A 19,111-nucleotide genomic window follows, 5' to 3' on the forward strand; every position below is an offset into this window, starting at 1 on the left:
GACACTGCCTGTCTGTACGATCACATGCAACGCCAACTCCAACTCATCGGCCCAGTTAGTCCAGTCGGTAGTCCGTAGTGGTTGCACCAATTCTGCAATGGCATTGATTTCTTTCGACCACTGCATCTGCCAGATCAGGCGGCCCCGGCCGGACATGCCGTCCGGTACCAGGTATGAGAGCGAATGACAAGGTATGATGAAAGGCTTTATTCAACCGCCAATGCCACAATCCTCAAGATCGACATTTCGGAAATCCCATGTTGTCGACCTCTGTTGCTGCTCGTTCACGTTTGTGGCCTATTGGCAGCGCTCGACTCCGAGCTTGGGTTTGTTAACATATATGTCGATCGACGGAAGTCCGCCATCCATCGTATTGTTATCTGTGTTTACCCTTTGAACTTGGACGCGCATTCCGTGCCAGCATTACGAAGCAGTCTTTCCGATGTTCTGAGGATGACTTTCCTCCAGCGTTGGTAGTAACGCTCTCAGCCAATCTGCAAGTCCCTGCCGAATCCGAAGCGGCCCATCAGCTTCGCGCCAGAAGTGACCGGTCTGTGCAGTCACGACGACAAATTTCGGCCCTGCTTTACCAACCAATTCTTCCGTCCACCTCCGCAACTTGCGTTCCGACGTGAATATGTCTTCGGTACCGTAGAGGCAGCAGCACGGATGACTGACGAGTTCGTGAAACTCTTCTGTCGGAACAATACCTCCACCACCGCCCTTGGGAGTGAATTTCAGCTTGGAGAACATCGTAGTGAATCCAGCAACCGTCGACAGCAGTGGTGACACCAACACATACGCCAGCCGTGGCATTACCGGTGACGATCTTGTAGCGGGAGGCTTAGATTCCACCGTGTTGTCGGACGACACACTTTGAATACGACCACTAGTGTCTCTGCTGAGCTTCCTCCGCACCCTATCGACACTTTTCCTGACTCTTTCACCATCGATGCTTCTCCGCGACGACTCTCGATGGATCCTGCGACTGGCGGCATCTGAACCATAGCCTCCCATTTGACTCGGAGAGTTGGGCAAAGCATGACTTCCTCCAGCTGCTGGATGCATCGCAAAATAGGCCTTCATATCTTTCGCAAGGTCATTTGCCCGTAACCTGATCTCGCTCTCTGCTGAATCCGGCTTGGGCTCTTTCAATATGCCGGTCACCGTCTCCAGCGATGGTAAGTGAGCCGCAATCATAGATCCGTACGAGTACCCTCCCAGAATCAGTATTGGTGGGCCAGTAACGCTGTTTGTGTCGTCGTCCGAGACAGGCCCCGAGACCTCGCGGAACACTGCATCAATGTAGCACAACACGAACCCGTACACAGAAACGTAGTCGGCCAACTCGGCCTTTCCAGACCACGATGTTCGTCCTGCAGAGCCTGATGCTCCCCTGAAATTGAACGTGACCAATACACACCCATATCGGAGAAGAACACCTCCTGCAATTCCCACTACAGGATCATCGTAGCTACCTCCCAGCGGTGCGTAAGGATGCGCGAAAATCGCGAAAGTCCCGCCAAAGAGTTCTGCATTTTGTTCCGTTCGTCTGGGATAGTAAATTCGGCAATTTAATTCCAGATCGTCATGGATGCTAGGAATAACGAAAGAACAATTGGGCTTTGGCAGTGCCATTGCTCAGGCTGTGGTCGTATGTGTAGTGGTCAGGCATCGATGCGCTTGTTGTTGAATCTGCAGAAATGAGTGACTAGGTGAGTAACAATAATTGGGCATGAGGTTATGAAACGACGGTCAAGAACATGGCGATCGTCGCTGGTGGATTTAAAGAATGAGAAATCATACCGTCTGACGAGGCGCTGACTAGATGGACATATGGTGGTAAATGCCGGTCAGACGGCGGATTATACGCTACATGTAAGGGCATATTCAAAACCACCTTACTATCAATCAATATGGTTGTACTTGTGCAACATCAATCTAGTGTTCTGGGACGGATACCTCGCTTACTACCTCATTCCTTATAGCCCAAGTGAAGCGCCAGTCCAGCCTAGCGAGAACTACCCAGATACCAAAATGTGATGTCAACGTTCACCCAAAGAACAAAAACTTTGCCATGAACCCTGTTGAGTAGGGGTCATGGTAAGTGAAAGCCGGGTTCGCAGGCTTTTTCCGAGATACGGGTTCGCAGGATCTGTATCGTGGGGGTTCAAATCGAGGTCTTAATGCCTTCTAACCCGGTGTTAGTTTGACCAGATAAGACCTGGAGGCTTTTGTCGTCGGGAAGTTTTGAGCGAAAAGTCGACTTTTTGTGCGGTCGGATCGAGAATCGAACTGGCGACCAGACTCGTCACTGACACGCCTTCTAGCTCGGTGCTAGTTTGATAGCCTCGATGAGACCCAGAGCCAGTGAGGAATTGGTGACCAGTTTTTCGTGAGTTTGGTATATGAAGAGTGATAAATATCTGGTGGTACTGGTACTATCCCTGACCGCCAAGGGAGAGGGTAAATCAGGCATGGACAGGGCTGGACAGTCGACCGGAGTCCTTCGTCCAACGTATGCTTGAGGGAACGATATCAGATCCTGCGCCGATGTCGTCAATCGCTTGAAGCCAAGTAGACAAAGCTAAAGCGTCAGTCGAAGCAAGGATCAAAAGGCATCACAGCTTTGCTTTCATCAAAAATTCATCATTGTTCATGTCTGATCGTTATCCATCCGACGGCTCCCTCTGACTTCGCGAAGCCGCCTCTGGTGCTTTCGGTCGCTTCTGCTCTCCGTTTCATCATCCGGACCTCTCCTTCTTCGATCCCTGCTTCGCTCTCCAACTACAGGCGTGATCTCAGACTCTACCTCGGCAGCTGAATCCCGACCCCTAGTCTTGCCTTTTGAAGAGTGTCGTCGGGAGTCGGCCGGCCGACCACCACGTTCCGTCGTCTCAGTTTCATGGTGTTTGCGCTGGGTTGATGATACCCTCTTCGACCGTCTATCCCCACGCTCATTGCTGGCCGGGGCGCCGGCAACAACAGCACCACTTCCCATGATTGAAGGATTGGCATACTCGAAACCGTGTGTGTGTTGCATATGCTTTGGTAACAGGTCAGCCAGATTCCAGTAAGAATATTCCACACCAACCTGATGGGGCCCCCAAAGGTCCGGCGTCGCGGCACGATGTCCTCCCTTCTCGTTCGCCTTGGGAAGCCCTGACATTGCCGCCCTGCGTTCTTCGACCTTCCTCCTGTGCCGTCGCTTTAGCCAAATCGCTCCCCAGGTGAGGAGCACGAATCCCAGGACGAGGATGCCCAACATCAAAATCCATTGCCAATGTGTTTGGATCCTGCGATAGTGTCAGCCGGCTATGCTTGCGCAATTCTTCCCATCTCAAGTGTCCTTACCAGCTCTTGTTTGATGTAGTGGCCGATGTGGCAGAGCTACCAGTCCCAGTGGCTGTGGTTGTTGGAGCTCTTGTTGAGGTGATTGTCACGATCGTCGTAGCGGTTGGGGTCGGTGTCGTGGTAGTCGTGGATAAGGGATCGATGCCCTGACCAACTTCCGAACAGAAGTTCTCGAACCATGTTTGTAACTCGGTACGATCGGACTCGGCCGTGCATTCTGAGGTACAAACCGAGTCGGGTGTACTGTACAGGGCAGATAATAGACTGCTTTGACAGAAGCAGTTCTCGTAGGTGAGATCGTTGGTAGTCGCGACGTCCGGCGGTGTGCACTCCGTCTGGGCTTGCAGCAGAACCGTACAACTGACTGCGCAGCTGGGAAACGTGCTCGTGGCAGCTGTGGGCATGAAAGTCTGTGCAGTGACCGCGTCATAAAGCGCGATTGAACCCAGTATAGACAGAAGTACACGCGCCATTGTGGCTACAACAGTGTATATTTGTGGATGCGCGGTTTCGCAAAAAGTAGGATCGCGCAACAAGGGAGTATGTGGTATCGGTTAACGAGCGTGGGTGGACGGTTTGTTCAAAGACGAGGTTTGGGTAACATTCTCAATCACATCGTCAGCGACTCAAAGGAGTGAATATGCTGCACATCGCAGCACCTAGAAAGAAAGACTGGAAAGAGGCGGGAAGAGTAACTAGCAATCATCATAATGGAAGGTAAAGTGAAAGAGGTTGCAGTGAGTTTCGCGAGCAGCCGGGAGCGTGGGAAGCGGGGAGTCTGGGTGACCTTTCACAAGCCAGAACCACCACAAGTCAGGAACCATGTTGACCAGTGTCGGCTGATCCTTCACTCGAAAGGAAGGAGAAGCATTTGAAGGGTCCCAAGAGTGCAACAGTGGCAAAGGTAAAAGGCCCGGGGAGACGTGCATGTTCCATTGGATGGTCGCCCACATTAGCGGCCGAGATGGAGGGTGTCTTCGATTCCAGACCCCTTTAGCAGAAAAGGGGAGGCTGAATAATACGGAGAATATCTGACTGATAGGCGGATTGTACTTTCAATACGACGACCATCCAAAAGCTTCGCGTTAGCCTAATCCTGCGGCGAGCAGTCGCACTGGGGAAGATGAAGAGATGGTCGGCCGAGCCACAGTCTTGATGGTATCCTATTGTCTACAGTGAGGAGGCCCTGAAACACGGCAGGAAATTTGACGACACCACCACAACTTGGCAAGCCATTCTTTGATGATGTGGAAGTCAGAGCATGTGAGACCCTTGACATCCTGAATGACATTCCTTATCTATCCCGCAGCTGTGACGGGCGATATGTAGCTGCGACAATCCTTCGCTCACTGTTTGTCGGCTTCTCAGCGCCGGGGACAGTTTAGTCAGATCATCGCGTTTTCAGATGATCACGTTGCTGTGAAGCCTCCATCGACTGGCAAGGCCACTCCGTTGATATGCGAAGCTGCACCGCTTGCTAAAAAGCAGACACTGTCGGCAATCTCTTCGGGGGCCGCCAGTCGCCCTTGGGGTATCCTCTCAATAGTGCCCGCCAATGCCTTTCTCGTCGACTCGATGAGCAGTGGAGTGTCGACAAATCCAGGGCAGACAGCATTGACACGTATGCCCTTCCGTGCATAGTCGATAGCATCGGTCTTTGTCAGTCCCAAGACTGCGTGCTTGGAGGTGTTGTAAACACTCAAAAATGGCATCGCTCTGAGAGCCAGCGTTGAAGCCGTGTTGACGATCGAGCCACGCTCCAGCACCGAAGGCACGGACGGATTGACCTGCCGAGGCTCCTGCTTCAGCATTTGCTCCAGTACATACTTTTCACAAAGGAAGACGCCCCTGACATTCACGGCCATAACCTGGTCATAGTCCTTCAGTTCGGTTTCGTGGGTCCCACCATACGGTCGTCCGATACCAGCATTGTTGGCCGCGTAGTGAATCGCGCCGTACTCTGCAACTACCTTCGATACGGCTTCCGCGACGGCTTCCTCTGAAGTCAGATCTGCAGTGATGGGAAGGAATTTGACTTCTGGAAAGGCCGCGGCCAGAGCAGAGGCAGTCTCTTCGAGTCCCTTGCTGCTGACGTCCACGCCAGCAATCTTTGTCACGCCGTGTCGAGCGAATCCTAGTGCTACCGCACGTCCAATTGAACCACCGGCACCCGTAATGAACGCCACGCTGTTGAGAGAAATCGGTCAGTCTTGGTCTGTCATCGGCCGAGGAAATATGTCTCACCCAGACAATGGCGAACTCATATCGCCCTGTCCTATGAATAAATCGAATGTGTTCTGTTCAGGAGATTGATTGGAAAAGAGTCCCCAAATGAAACCCTAGGGCCGATGAGACAGTGTATGTTCTGGTCGACGAGTTGTGTGAAAATGCAATATCAGTCGAATTTGTATGTGCAAGGTCCGATCATGGTAGGAAGCAACTCTGATGGTGCATGCCAATGGGAGCCTGTCCACTTGCACCCAGTGCTATTCAGGTTGATTCCCTCCCCGATTACTTGGGGGCAGAGGCGAATACCCGGGGGCTGTGGGCAGCGTGGGGAAGTCTGCTGGGCGGAACAATTTCGGGGCACTTTCACGGCTAACTTAATGGGCCCGAAACTTGCATTGGCTATGAGTGCCGTAAAGACGTGAAAGTTGAGCCTAAGTGAGGTCTCGCAACCGAGTGGCAGGGTTTGCCGTGCCAGGAGTTGTTCGACACGTACCACCCGCCTTAGAAGCAGAAATGCGCACTTAATTCTGCCGGGAAAGACCTGTCATGTCACCAAATGGACGAAGCTGGCAAGCTGCCGTACTGGCCGCACCGAGTGAACAACAATATTGTCTTATACCATCTATCGGAGCGGTTATGTGTCACTCCTATCATTGGAAAGCTCTGTTCAATGTTTGGACTTTCCACAACCGGCCATCCCAACCCTAAGTCCTCGATTCATGCTTGTTTCCCTACGTCTAATCATTCCAAGCCTTCAAAAACTGTTCGGCATCGGCCATTTCTCTCCTGATGACATCGATATGAGCTTGACTTCTCGGTTTGAAAACAACCGGAAATTCAGCAGGACCATGGGCGATGCCCTCGTGGTAGTTGTTCACGTCAATAGGCATTGGCTTGCCAGTTTGGGGATCAATCTTTGGTAGGATATCGAAAGCCCACAAGAGTCTTGCGTTGAGGCGCCATTGGGTCCTCTCAGCCAGATGAATTCCGGGGCAGATACGACGTCCGGCTCCATAGCCGTAGTGGTCTCGTTTTTGCCAGTCGGGGCTGCCAGCGTAGCTGTCTGCCATCCTGGGGAAGTCGAGGAACCTGTCAGGATTGTACGCCTCTGGATCCTTATAGCCTTGGGTTTCACTCAAGTGCATGGCCCAGCTCGGAAGGATAACAGTAGCATCCTTGGGGATCAGCATGCCATCGAACCAATCGTCCTGATTCACTCGATGAGGAACACCGAGAGGAAGACTATCAATATAATCAGAAATCTTCAAGCACAACATGCAATGCACAAAGAATACTCACACCGGGTGGATTCTCATAGCCTCCTTGATGATACAATTTATGTAGGGTATGGCCTCGAAATCGGTGATAGCCGGAAGTCTGCACGATTGTTTAGTCTCCTTCTGAACGCCTTTTCCCGCTTCAGAGAACTTACCTGCTTGTTCCGCAAACAGCGTCCAGCTGCTTGCGAGCCTTGTCTTGGAACTCAGGGTGCAGAGCCAGATACATCATCGAGGTCAAAGTGGCAGACGCGGTAGTGTCTGCTCCACCTTCGACAACGACACCCAAGAAATGATTCATCTGTTTCGGGGTCACGTTGGACAGATCGCTGTGCTTTTCGCCGTCTAGTATGGAGTCGATGATGGCATCTCGCTTGATGCCTTTTGCCCTTCGTGCGTCAACTCTACGCCTGGCTTCATTCCAAGTGTCGTCCATGCATTTGTATGAGCCTATGGCACGCTTCTTCCATGTACCAGGGAACCACTTTAAGAAAGGGAACTCGTCCACTGGCGGGTTTGCACCTGGCTCGAGAGCGGCAGAATAGTTGTCCATGGCATCGTAGACAGCCTATTGTCATCAATGTTAGTGCCTAGAGGTGCCCCGAGGGTTGTTCATACGTGAGCCCAAAAGCTTTTCATGGTCGGACCTCGATGTCCCCACACCACAGCACTCGCCACAGATGAAGTTGTACGCCTGATATGGTTGTAGTAGCCGTCTGGGTTGTTAAGTATATCTGCGAGAAGCACGACAGATCTTGTGTGATTGTCAGCGAATGCGTACATCAAGACTTTCGAGAAAGGGGATTGTGTACTCTGCATCTTGAATATGGCCAACCTTGTCCTCCAACATTTTTGGCTGGTATCACCAGTCAGCAGAGTGCTCTCAGCAAGGTATTCGAGCTCCTTGTACCCACCGAAAGATTATGGACGGCCACCTTTCTTTCAGCTCTCCATAGAGGTGTGCTGTTCATGAACGCGAAGCTGTCGCCACCTGTGACAAGGTTTGGAACGTAACTCTCTGGTCTTTCGGAGTAGATTACTCCTTTCTTGTCGAGGAGATGATGCACGGCCTTTCGATCGAACAGAATGATCACAGTACCGCCGCCGAACTTGAGAGAAAAGACACCTCCGTATGTCTCTCCCCATTCTTTCAGCCTGCCAACAATCGTGTTAGCATCATTACCCGGGTGCCGCGATGCTTCACATGGTTTCTCACTTCTTTCCAAGGCCGGTCTTGGGCACGAGGTGCAGATTTCCCAAGATAGGGATCGTGGGCGGGCCTGGTGGCAGTCTTTTGTCCCGACTTCCAATTTGTGACAGACGATATATAAGGGCAATCACCAAGGCCGCAATAGCAAACCCTGTGACAGAGAGCGATGGAAGAGTCGGCGCCATGTTGGTCAGACCACACTGCAGGTTTTCGATTCTATGAATGGTGCAACCTGGTGAGGGTCTTGTGAGATATAATTTGGAGGCCACTGGTGAGTTTTCGAGATATAGCGTTCGACGTGATCGAGGGGCACCCCGGACCTCGCAATTTGCAATTCCATCACCGTGGTAGGAGCTCTCTTCCTAGACAAGACCTGCCTTAGACTTTGCCTGTCGCCAATCCTCGGTGTGGAGGTGCATTACTTCGGGGTATCTTCGTACTTGTTGGGGTGTCCCCGCCCCTTTATTTTCAGCCTCGGGACAACCCCATGGTCCAATGGAGGCTCTCCACTCCCCCGGTGATCAGCGGTTGCCTGGGAAAGGGCGTCATGTGGCTGTCGGGTCACACAGGGCACTGCACCTCCACGGAATACCAACAGAGGAATTGTGCATCTCGAGAGGACTTAAGCGTCCCAACCAGACAACTGACTAGAATTCTGTATCGAGGGGGAAATTCAACATCATCAAGCTCAGATCTCTACAGCTGCGCTCTCTGGCCAAGAAGAAAAGCAAATCATGCCTGATTTCTTCGTCTTAGCCCGGGTGGTAGGGTCAGATGGTGCCTTTTCCAAGGTATGTATCATGTCCCCTGAAGAATAAGCATGCGTGACTCACATGGCATGATTAGTGGAAGGAAAGGCTTGTACCACTATGTGAGATATCTGCCACAGAGCCGTATTCGACAGCCTATTACTGGGGACAGGATGTCGACGGAGAGCCTGACACCTTATGGGGCCTGGAAGGTTATGCTCACCCCATTGGCTTCTTCATCGGTCATCCAGCCTCGGACGTTTTCAAACGAGAGATGAAGAAGGTCGACGAAGACAAGCTTCTTCGACACGTCCAGGGCCTGGGTAGCCCAGACTACGACCTGCATTACTACGATATGCACTATGGATTTCTGACTCGTTCTGACGACAAAGACAAAGACAGCAAGGACAGCTTTGTGGTAGTATACCACTTCTGGGCATCAGAGGGCCGTCGGAAGCAGCTATTGGGAACCCTGTCAGCCGGCGTCGACCGGGTTCGCGCTTCAGAGAATGCATCAAATATCACCATACAAAGCTTTGCAGTCCTCAAAGAAAGTCTTGACCTGAACATGGCGAGTCTTTATATTCGGTAAAAGTCACAATCTTTGGTCCATACCTAATGCTGACCCTTGCTCGCAGAACAAAGCATAGAAAGGCCTGGGAGACCTTCCAATCTGCCACCATCTTCAAGGATATTTTGAGCCAGGTTGAACCCGTGAATCAGAAGTCGGAGGTTCATCAATCACAGGCATTCAATGGTCATATCGACCAAACGCCCCCTATTGGACCAGTTTGAGTAGGGGTTATCCGAATATGAATGACTCTTTCTCCACCATTCTTACTATAATTCTGAATGTGGATAATGTCAATCAAATGGAAGCCGGATTTAAAACATCAGGCTGAACGAAGTCTAGCTCCCCATGAATCTCGCACGCTTTGGCCTCCAGAAGCGAAGTGGTTGCCGCGTCCGACACTATTGGCTTTTTGCCTTTCCCCTCCTTTTCCGTCACGGAATATCTTCGTAGGAACTTATGCATCCACACTGTGTTGTAATAATGACATTCACGATGTGCTTGTTTGGTCTATAGTCGATCGCACTGCCCGTGCGTCCCCAATCTGGGGACAGTGCAAGCTTTGTGGGGGATTTCCATGGTGTCTTGTGGTCACCCCCCTGGGCAGCTTCATATATAGCTACAACCCCTGTGGCCTGACCCTTCTTTGTATTCATACGACCAACACCCGTTTCCCCTACTTACTGGTATTGACCCCATATTACCGTGAGCGGCAATCCGTACGCACATCGATATGGCTGAAAACCGTGGATACAAGACCAGAGGTCATACCAGTGCCAAAAACATACTGGTGGGTTCTTGACATCGACGTCTCGCCCAACTAGACGCCAACGCTGACATCGACTAGGTCATTTGTGCTGCAGCACTCGCCAGCTTCAACTATGGCTATTCCAACAATGTCATCGCTGGGTCATTCGCTCAGACCACCTTCCTTGCCAAATTCTTGAGCGGTACGAACGCTTCCTCGATCACTGACGCCATCATCTCTGGGTAAGTACCCATCTACCCACACTCGCGTATGATTATCCTCCTGATACATGTCGCTGCGCAGGTTCTTTGGCTTCGCTCTCATCGGCGCGTTCCTTCAATCATGGATCGCACAGAAATGGGGTCGAAAGAGCTCCACAGCCGTCGCCGCATGCTTCCTCATGATCGGAAACGCTCTCCAAGCAGGAGCTGTACACATTGCCATGTTCCTGGTTGGCCGCTACCTAGCTGGTTGCGGCGCCGGAATGGTCATAAGCAACACACCTGTGTATCTAAGTGAGATAGCCCCAGCGCACAGCCGTGGTCTGCTGGTCGGTCTCCAAGGCAACTTCATTGTGTTCGGATACATCCTCTCCTCATGCGCTGCCTTGGGCTTTCACTTCGTTGATGCAAGCTATCAGTGGCGACTCAACTTCATCATAGCTACTGCGGTTGCGGTCGCGCTTCTTTTATCTTTGATCACTCTCCCCGAGTCTCCGAGATGGCTTGTGGAGCACGGCCGGCCTGAAGAGGCCCGCAAAATCCTCGACAGCATTCACATCACACGGGATGATCCTGAGGGTAAAATGGCTCACGCCGAATACCATCAAATTGTGGCACAAGTGGAAATTGACCGGTCCATGCCCAGCGACTGGCTGCATATCATCAAAGTTCCGTCTTTGAGAAAGCGCATGATTTGCACTCTTCTGGTGTGGTCCATGGGTCAGTCGACTGGTATTACCGTCCTCGCCAACCTAACCCCAGTTCTTTTCGGGGATCTTGGCTATTCAACTGTGTTGCAGCTCGTCCTCAGCCTGGTATGGACCGTTTGCTTGTTTATCGGCTGCTTTTTCAACATTTACCTCATTGACCGTATCGGGCGGGTTCCACTTATTGGTAAGTCGTCTGTGTTGGTGAGGGTTGCGAGTAAGGCGTCCTTAATGCTGACTCTCGCCTGTCTCAGTTGGTGGTGGGTTCGGCATGGCTATCTTGCTGGCCGTGGAAGCTGCTCTCCAAGCAGAATTCCTTGATGGGTCCAGTCTTGCGGGCACAAAAGCTGCCGTCGCCATCTACTTCATTATTGCCTGGTTCTACACATGCACTTTGGAATGTACGGGCTATGTCTACGGTTGCGAGATTTGGCCCACGCACTTGCGTAGCAAAGGTGCCGCCATTTCTTACTGTGGGTTCTACATTTGTTCGATTTGGGCTTCGGCGCCAGCAGCTCAAGCCTTTGCGTCGATCGGATGGAAGTACTACATGGTCTTCGTCGCTGTTACCGTTGCGCTGACCATACCATGCATGTTCTACCTGCCAGAAGTAGGTTGTCCATGACTATCTCCGCTGACGGCAAGACCGGTGTACTGACTGCGATTGAAGACTGCAGGGCTCTCCTTGGAAGACCTGGGTGCCAAATTTGGCGATGCCGTGGCCTTGGACTTCGAGCAGGCCATGGAGGAAGAACTGAAAGGTGCAGGCGTGATGCACGCCGAAAGGGACGTTGCTGAGATCGATGATGCAGGCAGACGCCCTTGAACAGCTTTCGCTCTACTGTATAACTGTAGTCGAGGTGAGAGCTCTATCGATGGAGGTATGAGAGAAGATATGTGACCACGGAGGTTCGGGGAAGAGGGACAAAACAGTGCTTCGCCCGGGTGTGTAGTGGGCACCAGAGAAACTTTCAGTAATACTGTACGATATCAGAAACTTCTGTGGTTGGTCCTTTCATGTCAGAGTAATCAGGCCCACAGGTATTCAGAGATGATGGTAGACATCCATGCTAAGACCGTGAACATAGAAAAACCTATGGAGGACCCACCTCGAATCAAGTGACTTCAGACATAAATATCTATGTATCTGTGGAGATATGCAAACATGTGAACGGGTTGTTGCGCATCGAGGGGAACTTGTTGTCGCATCAGCAGGTCACGCAACCGAAGGGTGCATCTTGTTGCGGGACTTGCAGTAAGACAAGGCATTCGCGAAGGGCGTGGGAAATCTCGTCAAGCACAATTGCATGAGGACTGCTCTGAAGAGAAACCACTTCGGACGAATACCGTACCTGGTTTAGATCGTCCGGACAAAGAGAACTGCCCAAGGACGATCATTCTTACCAGAGACCCCGCACTTAGGCGTGGGGGATGCCCGGGCCTGCCGGATATCCCCCAAAGGGTTTGAAAGTTCGGGGGACCCAGGCACCTGGAGTCCCTTGACCATACCTACGCGAAATCCCTACGAAGAGGGTGTACAGTACCTGCCGAGATGATGATCCCAATTTTCCAGGCAGCACTTGCACTGCATATTTTCGCAGCAATTCCGGAACTTCTGGAGTGAGGGTCGGCCGCCCACCATGGTCGACCCAGCTTTGCAACTGGTGCTCATACTGAGGTCGGGTGGTCGCTAGCGGCAAGTCTTCCGTCCACTTGACCCAGAAGTGTTGCTGTCATCTTGGGTCGCTTTCTAAGCGTTGAGGCAATGAGACTTCAACTCACCGAATTGGCAGTGCCCGAGTCCGCCCGTTCACGTGCCCATAGACTTAGGTCCTAGGATATGATCTGTTCCCAAAGCCCCGTCTCACAGCCAACATCACATACGCTGAAAATGCGGCCTGGAGGAACCTTGGGGACTACCGTAAACAGGTTAGAATAGTAGATAGGTTCAAGCACCCGTTTCATTTCCCAGCAATGCCAAATTCGGCTATATCTTCCATCTCTACGCCGTGTGCTTGGCGGACGATATACTTGACTTGGTCCATCGTGCTGTCAGCCAGATGCGGAGTATCTCCCTTGCCCATCACCTTGTCCCACTGTTTTAAATACTCCTCTGGCTTGTCAGAGTTGACACCTGGGAATGTGGCCAGCGTCTCTCTAGCAGCTCGATTGGCACTAGCTGTGAAAACCTCGCCAGAAGTTGGGCATTCTTCCGCGCAGAGCGCGACTACGAATGGCACGACTCCCTTTTTTTAGTCGTCAGTATCTCAGGTTTGCCCAGGATGATGGCCAAATCACTTACCTCTGGTGGAAAGTATGTCTCAGTGAGCTTCTTCGTGCCCTCGGAGAGGTCTGTCATCCTTGACGCTGCCGACGGCATGATGCAGTTGATCTTGATTCCGTCCCTCTCCGACCATCTGCCCAATTCTCTGGATATGGCGAAAACAGCTCCTTTGGCTGCACCGTACGCACAGTCACCCCCTGCACCGAAGCCGTAGATCGCATTAGAAGACACGTTGACGATTCTCCCGTAGTGCTGCTTTGCCATAACTGAGTACGCCGCGCTTGTCACCAGCGATGTACCTAGGACGGAGATTTCGAGTACACGCATGAATGCTGCACCGTCAACATCATCGTGCGGAGAGATTTTGCCAGTGATTCCTGCATTGTTGATCAATATGTCGACCCTGCCGAATGCTTCGACCGCTGCTTGCACGATATCCTTTGCGTCCCTGGAGACATCTCCGTTGTGAGCCACTGCGGTCCCTCCCAAGGCCTTTATCTCGTCAACAACAGACTGGGCTCTCGTGATAGTGCCCGCCTTTCCTTCCAGGCTGCCACCATAATCGTTTACCAGAACCTTTGCTCCTCGTGCAGCAAGAGCAAGGGCGTACAATCTGCCCAACCCCAGGCCAGCGCCTGTGACAATAGCGACTTTGCCTTTTACTGACATTGTTGAAGTACTTTTTCCGCAGTATAGTTTTCCAAAAAGATACTGGCCGTCGATATCTTATTACTGCTTCTTATCCCTGCGGAGAAGCATTCGACTTCTGGTCCTCGTGCGGAGCCGAATGGAATAATTCCAGCTGGATGAGGCTTCAGGGTCTAACTACTCCGTAAGTTACCCCTGGATCCTTCCATTGCACCCGAAAATGATCCGGTTGTGCCCCGGTTGCGCTGGACTTCCTGGGGTGACCACCCCATGCCCCATGAGGCAAAGTGCCACTTCTACCTCTACATCCTCGGCTCGTGGACGCAGCCTTCTCGTCGTCTAGAAGTGTTTACATACCTCACCGCTCGTACAATTTGTCAAGATCTAATCTTTGCCAACGAAGAAAGATTTCAGGATGGCGTCTACGAAACAAGCGCTCCAGTTGATTATGGTGCCGCATCGCCCGGTGCATACTGACGATGAAATCAACCAAGACCTGGCTCCGGCGTTCAGTATCTTGGAAGAGTAGGCATATTTGAGCTGTTATGCAGAATATCGAGATTGCTGACTGCCACAGAGCCAAAGGACTGAAAGCAATATGGAGGGGCAAAAAGCATGAAGATCGTCATACCCAAGTCGCTCTCGTCCTTTGGGAGAGCCTTGCCTTGAGCCATGCATTTTTCACCAGCTCAGAATACACAGAATTCAACAAAGTCATCCAGCCTGCCATGAATGGCAGGAAAATAGAGTGGTTGAACCACGCTCTGATTGATACTACCGGCCTGGATGACAAGGCTCACCTGTTACGAACTCTGGCTTCACCAGCTATCGAGGTGGCTCTGACGAAAGTCGTCGAGGGCGGTGTCTCTGGATACTATTCCCAATTTCGAAAAATTGTAGTGCCGATACTCAATGAAGACCCCGGCTGTGATGGTCACTTCATCAGCCCGCTGATCGAGAATCCTCAAGACCAATTGCTCTTGATCAACTGGAAATCTGTCGATGTAAGTCACCCAACATGATCCCACAGCTACGGATTGCCATGTATTAATGCGTATCCTCAGGCTCACCACGAAGACTTTGAAAAGAGGCCGACGTTCAAAGAATGTATTGATGGCCTCAAGGACTACTACGCTGTTTTCGTTGTTCCCTGGCATATTGTGGAGCTCAAGTTAGTCCAAGGCAGCCTATAGTTTCAATGATACCTATAGATGCATGTGGGAAAACATAGGGGAGCCTTTTCGAGGACATGTTATGTGCTCGCAGTTCATACTGGCTGTTACATCCTGCTTCTGCTGGATCTATCGAATCATCCAGCCCGGTAGAAGCCGCAAGCCGAGTATCCTCCATCTACGGTCCAGTGCGCTGTCGTCGATGTCAGTATCCAAGCCTCTAAGAGATCCATGTAACTCACCTCCAGTCACATATGATGCATCGTCACTCAATAGGAAGACCAACACTTTAGCCACCTCCTCTGCTTGACCCATCCTACCCATTAATGTGCCACCACTGACGATATCGGCGTTGAATAGACCTTTTGCCTCACCCTCGCGAAAGATCTTGGTGTCAATTGGTCCTCTGGATCAGAATAGTTAGCTTCAGTATTGGTCTTACATCAAAGGTGTACCTACGGTAAGATGGCATTCACTCTGAGGCCCTTCTTCCCGTATTCTGCTGCGGTTGATTCCGTCAAGCCAATAACTCCGAATTTGCTTGAGGCGTAGGCAGCATTGTTTGCAAGCCCTCTAAGGCCTGATGTGCTCGAGACATTCACAATACTACCACCTGGCCTCGTCAAGTGTGGGATTTGGGCCTTCATGCAGATCATGACTCCAGTCAAGTTGACCGCAAGCATCTTCTCCCATGCTGTTTGATCCTAGTCCGTGAAATTAGACACTGGATAGTGTAAAAGGGGCATTATGTTGCTGCTCACTATGGCTTCTGTGCTCTGACCATCTCCGCCAGCAATGCCAGCTATATTTGCAGCACCATCAAGCTTGCCGAACGCGGAAACTGTATCTTTGATCCACGATTCCACCTGCTGTGCGTTGCTGACATCGACCTTTGTGATCGTAATCTTTGCCGAATATTTGCTACCTTTGAACCGTCAGCCATGTACGACTTTCCCCCAAAATATAGTCAGTGATGAGATGTATCTTACATATTTCTCGTGTCTCCTCTAAGCCCGCCTGGTCAACATCGCTGATAGCAATGCCCTTGGCTCCCAACTCAGCGAGTCTGACTGCCGTAGCTCTTCCGATGCCTGAGCCAGCACCAGTCACGGCGAACACTTTGCCTTCCATCATGAAAAAGAGGATGATATATGAAAAGGACGTCTTGAATATCTGCAGCGATGCTAATACTCGATTGCCATCATTTATTTGTTGTCACTTTATCATGTACATGACTCGTAATTCCAACCCCATATTGAACATTTTGCCCTGTCGGCACTAGGACTATTTCCCTGTTGGCGAATATCCGAGACTGTCCCCAAACTCCCCAATAAATGGGCTCCAACTGTACGGAAAGTGGTTTCTCCGGCAAGCACCTGGCACGGGAGAGTGCCCGTCGGTTGTGGGAGCCATTGTGCGTTATGCACGGTGTGCACGGCTGTGTCATTGCGCATCAGACTTCACCCGGGTCATCGAAAAGCCACGGAGCAATTCTTGCAGGACCCCAGACGGATCGACCTCGGTGCAATAGTCAAAATTCCGGATTATGAGGGGAAGTTGAAGGAAAGGCAGATTCGAGCCCGTTCTTTTCAACCCACGGGGTAGCTTCGCCTTGATCCGGGATTCGTCGGTGGAGCATCATGCTACGACCCACCCAGGACGTGTGTCTCCAAGTGCAACAAGACTGGGCGCAAAGAAAAGGCTAGGTACATAGTAGTAAACGCTCTGGTCTGCATCTCCATGCTTCGATCAGTAAGGACTTGGTTCTAAAAAAACCGCACAGTACCAAAAAGCAGCTCAAAGAAACTTCCGTGAACGAAATCGACCTTAAAATGGCCGACCAAAGCAAGCTCATCGAACAACTCCAGAAACGCCTCCAGATCCTGGAAGACAAGGATGCCCTCCAGACACTATTGAACACATATTGCAACACGGCTGACGCCCACGACTGGGAGGGTTACTCAGGAACCTATATCGAGGACGGACCCGTTATGACTTTCGAATCTTGGGGCGATATCGTTGGCAGAGAAGCCATCCTGAAAGCAGCCAGTGTAGAGACACAGTTTGAGGGCCTTCAGCACACAATGACCAACATGGAGTTCAAAGTGGACGGTTCTGACAAGGCGACAGGTACCGCATACCTGTGGTTCTGCGCAACGCCAGAGACAGCAAAACCAGAAATCCATTACGCCTTTGGTGGACCATACCGTTTCGAATTTCAACGAACTGCACAAGGATGGAAGATCGCGCGGATGCGGTTGAAGAGGATTTGGGCACAGGGCAATGACACGAAGAAGGCATTCGGTACGGGCTAGATGTCACTTCCTCAGAGTAGCACTCGCCGAATGAGAAGCAGTACATAAGTTCTTGTAAATGAGCACATCGTATTGGATCTACGTTCTCAGAGTGCTGTACGACATATAGCTCTTGTGAACGCACGCTTGTATTTCAGGTTCTTTCTCGAGGCATTTAGAGCTCTCTTCGAACTGTCAGTGACATTGTGAACTGCATTTGACACATGCGCGGCACTCGAGATGTGGATGATCGCGGACGGAGATACTTTGGATCAATGCATGCACCCCGCAGTCAAGGCGGCATATTTTCCGTAATGTTTTGCTGTCCGAATATGCGGTGCACTCTGAAAGCATGTTCCGAGACCAGTGAAGCGGCTCCGAAGGGTAGAGTGACAAGGTTTAGGACCCTTCCAGACGGCCATGCCCTCCAACAACATATCTGGGGGAGTCTTTTCGTGCCTGTCACTAGCACCTCAACATCATATCTCAAAATGAATGGTCAATCTAACTTTCCAGTCACCGACTTGCTCAAAGGTCAAGTTGGCTTAATCACTGGAGCTGGCACAGCATATGGCATTGGCCGAGAATGCGTTAAGAAATTCGCTGCTGCTGGGGCGAAAGCCATCTATGCATGCGACTTGAACATTAACGCTATACCTTCTCTGCAAGAGGAATGCAAAAAAGCTGGATACACCTCAATCATCGAGGGACGAAAGCTCGACGTTTCTTCCGAGGATCAGACCGTTGAAATCGTCAAGGAGATTACCAAGAAGCATGGGCGATTTGACTTCTACATTGCAAATGCTGGGTTCGCAAATTACAGGTTTGTGCCCTCATTCTCAATATCCTTATCATTACTAAGATATCTGTGTTGCTAGGAACCTTAATGACACAGAGCTGGTTCACTATGACCGGCAAGTAAATGTCATGACGCGAGGAGCGTTCATTGGCATCAAATACGGCAGTCAGGCCATGGCGGTCACGTCTGAAGAGAAGCCACAGCCTGGAGGAGCGTTCGTGATCACCGGATCTTGTGCTGGCTATCTTGGTTCGTACTCCGATCTTCCCTATGGTAAGTTGCGACGGTTGGTACACGAATAACAGACCCTGGATTGACCTTTTTGGGTAGCTGTCGCCAAAACGGCATTACATGGCATGATCAGTGGTGCATCTGTCCATCTATCATCTAGTAACATCCGCGTCAATGGCGTGGCTCCAGGTTTTACCAAGAGTGGCATTTTGTCGAACTCACAAAAAGCGGAGCAGGGCGAGTACAAAAACACCGAGGATGCGGACCAATTACAAAAGAACCATATGTGGTTCTTTGAACGAGCAGGGCTGTTGAAGGCACCAGAGTACTACTACAATCGACTGCAGGACCCAGAGGAAGTTGCCGACGTCCAGCTGTTTCTAACGTCGAAACTCTCCACATGTATCAACGGTCAGATGATTTTGTGTGATAGTGGCAAGACGTCTGCAGCGACTGGGGAAGCATGTACCGGACCTGTTCCCCCAGTCAAACCTCTTGATTTGTCTTGAGACAAATTGAGTGATTTTAGGCGAGGGCTGGTAGTGTAGAACGAAGCAATCAAGTTGCCTGCAGATCTGAGCTGCGCTGAACGCCATCCGCTTCCACTTCGGCGGTAT

At 51.2% G+C, this 19,111-nt stretch overlaps 11 protein-coding genes across 11 annotated transcripts; 5 read left to right on the top strand and 6 right to left on the bottom strand.

Annotated features, from left to right (window-relative positions):
• Positions 1–289: 289 nt before the first annotated feature.
• EDD37DRAFT_479724 (Alpha/Beta hydrolase protein) lies at positions 290–1,779 on the bottom strand. The gene has a single exon (XM_062813196.1). It carries the CDS (start codon positions 1,636–1,638, stop codon positions 424–426), a length of 1,215 nt encoding a protein of 404 aa, XP_062668422.1. The 5' UTR covers positions 1,639–1,779; the 3' UTR covers positions 290–423.
• A 523-nt stretch (positions 1,780–2,302) lies between these two features.
• Positions 2,303–4,240, bottom strand: EDD37DRAFT_635273 (uncharacterized protein). Its single transcript, XM_062816900.1, has 3 exons — positions 3,355–4,240; positions 3,095–3,296; positions 2,303–3,046 (listed from the first exon to the last, which is right to left on the bottom strand). The coding sequence occupies exons 1-3, from the start codon at positions 3,825–3,827 to the stop codon at positions 2,657–2,659; spliced, it is 1,065 nt and encodes a 354-aa protein (XP_062668423.1). The 5' UTR covers positions 3,828–4,240; the 3' UTR covers positions 2,303–2,656.
• A 79-nt stretch (positions 4,241–4,319) lies between these two features.
• On the bottom strand, positions 4,320–5,969 carry EDD37DRAFT_479765 (uncharacterized protein). Its single transcript, XM_062813198.1, has 2 exons — positions 5,599–5,969; positions 4,320–5,541 (listed from the first exon to the last, which is right to left on the bottom strand). The coding sequence occupies exons 1-2, from the start codon at positions 5,616–5,618 to the stop codon at positions 4,764–4,766; spliced, it is 798 nt and encodes a 265-aa protein (XP_062668424.1). The 5' UTR covers positions 5,619–5,969; the 3' UTR covers positions 4,320–4,763.
• Positions 5,970–6,305: 336 nt separating this feature from the next.
• Positions 6,306–8,483, bottom strand: EDD37DRAFT_479760 (cytochrome P450). Its single transcript, XM_062813197.1, has 7 exons — positions 8,077–8,483; positions 7,775–8,015; positions 7,673–7,716; positions 7,479–7,614; positions 7,016–7,428; positions 6,883–6,960; positions 6,306–6,825 (listed from the first exon to the last, which is right to left on the bottom strand). Exons 1-7 carry the CDS (start codon positions 8,253–8,255, stop codon positions 6,321–6,323), a joined length of 1,596 nt encoding a protein of 531 aa, XP_062668425.1. The 5' UTR covers positions 8,256–8,483; the 3' UTR covers positions 6,306–6,320.
• Positions 8,484–8,665: 182 nt separating this feature from the next.
• EDD37DRAFT_635280 (uncharacterized protein) lies at positions 8,666–9,813 on the top strand. The gene is made up of 3 exons (XM_062816901.1): positions 8,666–8,861; positions 8,917–9,407; positions 9,458–9,813. Exons 1-3 carry the CDS (start codon positions 8,805–8,807, stop codon positions 9,612–9,614), a joined length of 705 nt encoding a protein of 234 aa, XP_062668426.1. The 5' UTR covers positions 8,666–8,804; the 3' UTR covers positions 9,615–9,813.
• Positions 9,814–10,050: 237 nt separating this feature from the next.
• On the top strand, positions 10,051–11,963 carry EDD37DRAFT_635282 (general substrate transporter). The gene is made up of 5 exons (XM_062816902.1): positions 10,051–10,180; positions 10,238–10,380; positions 10,442–11,253; positions 11,321–11,676; positions 11,737–11,963. Exons 1-5 carry the CDS (start codon positions 10,124–10,126, stop codon positions 11,890–11,892), a joined length of 1,524 nt encoding a protein of 507 aa, XP_062668427.1. The 5' UTR covers positions 10,051–10,123; the 3' UTR covers positions 11,893–11,963.
• An 891-nt stretch (positions 11,964–12,854) lies between these two features.
• Positions 12,855–14,195, bottom strand: EDD37DRAFT_695991 (uncharacterized protein). The gene is made up of 2 exons (XM_062820125.1): positions 13,369–14,195; positions 12,855–13,312 (listed from the first exon to the last, which is right to left on the bottom strand). Exons 1-2 carry the CDS (start codon positions 14,017–14,019, stop codon positions 13,028–13,030), a joined length of 936 nt encoding a protein of 311 aa, XP_062668428.1. The 5' UTR covers positions 14,020–14,195; the 3' UTR covers positions 12,855–13,027.
• Positions 14,196–14,281: 86 nt separating this feature from the next.
• On the top strand, positions 14,282–15,431 carry EDD37DRAFT_635285 (uncharacterized protein). The gene is made up of 3 exons (XM_062816903.1): positions 14,282–14,523; positions 14,576–15,002; positions 15,063–15,431. Exons 1-3 carry the CDS (start codon positions 14,414–14,416, stop codon positions 15,189–15,191), a joined length of 666 nt encoding a protein of 221 aa, XP_062668429.1. The 5' UTR covers positions 14,282–14,413; the 3' UTR covers positions 15,192–15,431.
• Positions 15,072–16,478, bottom strand: EDD37DRAFT_479797 (putative short chain dehydrogenase/ reductase). Its single transcript, XM_062813199.1, has 5 exons — positions 16,160–16,478; positions 15,932–16,095; positions 15,630–15,874; positions 15,413–15,576; positions 15,072–15,363 (listed from the first exon to the last, which is right to left on the bottom strand). Exons 1-5 carry the CDS (start codon positions 16,302–16,304, stop codon positions 15,308–15,310), a joined length of 774 nt encoding a protein of 257 aa, XP_062668430.1. The 5' UTR covers positions 16,305–16,478; the 3' UTR covers positions 15,072–15,307.
• A 407-nt stretch (positions 16,479–16,885) lies between these two features.
• On the top strand, positions 16,886–17,607 carry EDD37DRAFT_635287 (uncharacterized protein). The gene has a single exon (XM_062816904.1). The coding sequence runs from the start codon at positions 17,003–17,005 to the stop codon at positions 17,483–17,485; it is 483 nt and encodes a 160-aa protein (XP_062668431.1). The 5' UTR covers positions 16,886–17,002; the 3' UTR covers positions 17,486–17,607.
• Positions 17,608–17,857: 250 nt separating this feature from the next.
• On the top strand, positions 17,858–19,003 carry EDD37DRAFT_687563 (uncharacterized protein; the record flags this gene model as incomplete). The annotated part of the gene is made up of 3 exons (XM_062819943.1): positions 17,858–18,287; positions 18,343–18,536; positions 18,594–19,003. Exons 1-3 carry the CDS (start codon positions 17,956–17,958, stop codon positions 19,001–19,003), a joined length of 936 nt encoding a protein of 311 aa, XP_062668432.1. The 5' UTR covers positions 17,858–17,955.
• Positions 19,004–19,111: the final 108 nt, after the last annotated feature.

Source organism: Exophiala viscosa (assembly GCF_022695815.1).
Source record: "Exophiala viscosa unplaced genomic scaffold EDD37scaffold_8, whole genome shotgun sequence".
Classification (NCBI taxonomy): Eukaryota; Fungi; Ascomycota; class Eurotiomycetes; order Chaetothyriales; family Herpotrichiellaceae; genus Exophiala; species Exophiala viscosa.

Excerpts from the sequence above, each read along its gene's own strand:
- EDD37DRAFT_479724 (XM_062813196.1), bottom strand. The coding sequence starts at position 1,638 with ATGGCACTGCCAAAGCCCAATTGTTCTTTCGTTATTCCTAGCATCCAT.
- EDD37DRAFT_635273 (XM_062816900.1), bottom strand. The coding sequence starts at position 3,827 with ATGGCGCGTGTACTTCTGTCTATACTGGGTTCAATCGCGCTTTATGAC. Across the intron at positions 3,297-3,354 it reads ACTACATCAAACAAGAGCTG|GATCCAAACACATTGGCAAT; the intron begins GTAAGGACACTT and ends ACACTATCGCAG. Across the intron at positions 3,047-3,094 it reads ACCTTTGGGGGCCCCATCAG|CATATGCAACACACACACGG; the intron begins GTTGGTGTGGAA and ends CTGTTACCAAAG.
- EDD37DRAFT_479765 (XM_062813198.1), bottom strand. The coding sequence starts at position 5,618 with ATGAGTTCGCCATTGTCTGG. Across the intron at positions 5,542-5,598 it reads ATGAGTTCGCCATTGTCTGG|CGTGGCGTTCATTACGGGTG; the intron begins GTGAGACATATT and ends TTCTCTCAACAG.
- EDD37DRAFT_479760 (XM_062813197.1), bottom strand. The coding sequence starts at position 8,255 with ATGGCGCCGACTCTTCCATCGCTCTCTGTCACAGGGTTTGCTATTGCG. Across the intron at positions 7,615-7,672 it reads GGCCATATTCAAGATGCAGA|ATCTGTCGTGCTTCTCGCAG; the intron begins GTACACAATCCC and ends CAATCACACAAG. Across the intron at positions 7,429-7,478 it reads TGAAAAGCTTTTGGGCTCAC|GCTGTCTACGATGCCATGGA; the intron begins GTATGAACAACC and ends TGATGACAATAG.
- EDD37DRAFT_635280 (XM_062816901.1), top strand. The coding sequence starts at position 8,805 with ATGCCTGATTTCTTCGTCTTAGCCCGGGTGGTAGGGTCAGATGGTGCC. Across the intron at positions 8,862-8,916 it reads CAGATGGTGCCTTTTCCAAG|TGGAAGGAAAGGCTTGTACC; the intron begins GTATGTATCATG and ends TGGCATGATTAG. Across the intron at positions 9,408-9,457 it reads ATGGCGAGTCTTTATATTCG|AACAAAGCATAGAAAGGCCT; the intron begins GTAAAAGTCACA and ends CCTTGCTCGCAG.
- EDD37DRAFT_635282 (XM_062816902.1), top strand. The coding sequence starts at position 10,124 with ATGGCTGAAAACCGTGGATACAAGACCAGAGGTCATACCAGTGCCAAA. Across the intron at positions 10,181-10,237 it reads CCAGTGCCAAAAACATACTG|GTCATTTGTGCTGCAGCACT; the intron begins GTGGGTTCTTGA and ends GACATCGACTAG. Across the intron at positions 10,381-10,441 it reads ACTGACGCCATCATCTCTGG|GTTCTTTGGCTTCGCTCTCA; the intron begins GTAAGTACCCAT and ends GTCGCTGCGCAG.
- EDD37DRAFT_695991 (XM_062820125.1), bottom strand. The coding sequence starts at position 14,019 with ATGTCAGTAAAAGGCAAAGTCGCTATTGTCACAGGCGCTGGCCTGGGG. Across the intron at positions 13,313-13,368 it reads AGACATACTTTCCACCAGAG|GGAGTCGTGCCATTCGTAGT; the intron begins GTAAGTGATTTG and ends GACTAAAAAAAG.
- EDD37DRAFT_635285 (XM_062816903.1), top strand. The coding sequence starts at position 14,414 with ATGGCGTCTACGAAACAAGCGCTCCAGTTGATTATGGTGCCGCATCGC. Across the intron at positions 14,524-14,575 it reads GCGTTCAGTATCTTGGAAGA|AGCCAAAGGACTGAAAGCAA; the intron begins GTAGGCATATTT and ends TGACTGCCACAG. Across the intron at positions 15,003-15,062 it reads TCAACTGGAAATCTGTCGAT|GCTCACCACGAAGACTTTGA; the intron begins GTAAGTCACCCA and ends GCGTATCCTCAG.
- EDD37DRAFT_479797 (XM_062813199.1), bottom strand. The coding sequence starts at position 16,304 with ATGATGGAAGGCAAAGTGTTCGCCGTGACTGGTGCTGGCTCAGGCATC. Across the intron at positions 16,096-16,159 it reads AGAGGAGACACGAGAAATAT|GTAGCAAATATTCGGCAAAG; the intron begins GTAAGATACATC and ends GACGGTTCAAAG. Across the intron at positions 15,364-15,412 it reads TGCATCATATGTGACTGGAG|CGCACTGGACCGTAGATGGA; the intron begins GTGAGTTACATG and ends CATCGACGACAG.
- EDD37DRAFT_635287 (XM_062816904.1), top strand. The coding sequence starts at position 17,003 with ATGGCCGACCAAAGCAAGCTCATCGAACAACTCCAGAAACGCCTCCAG.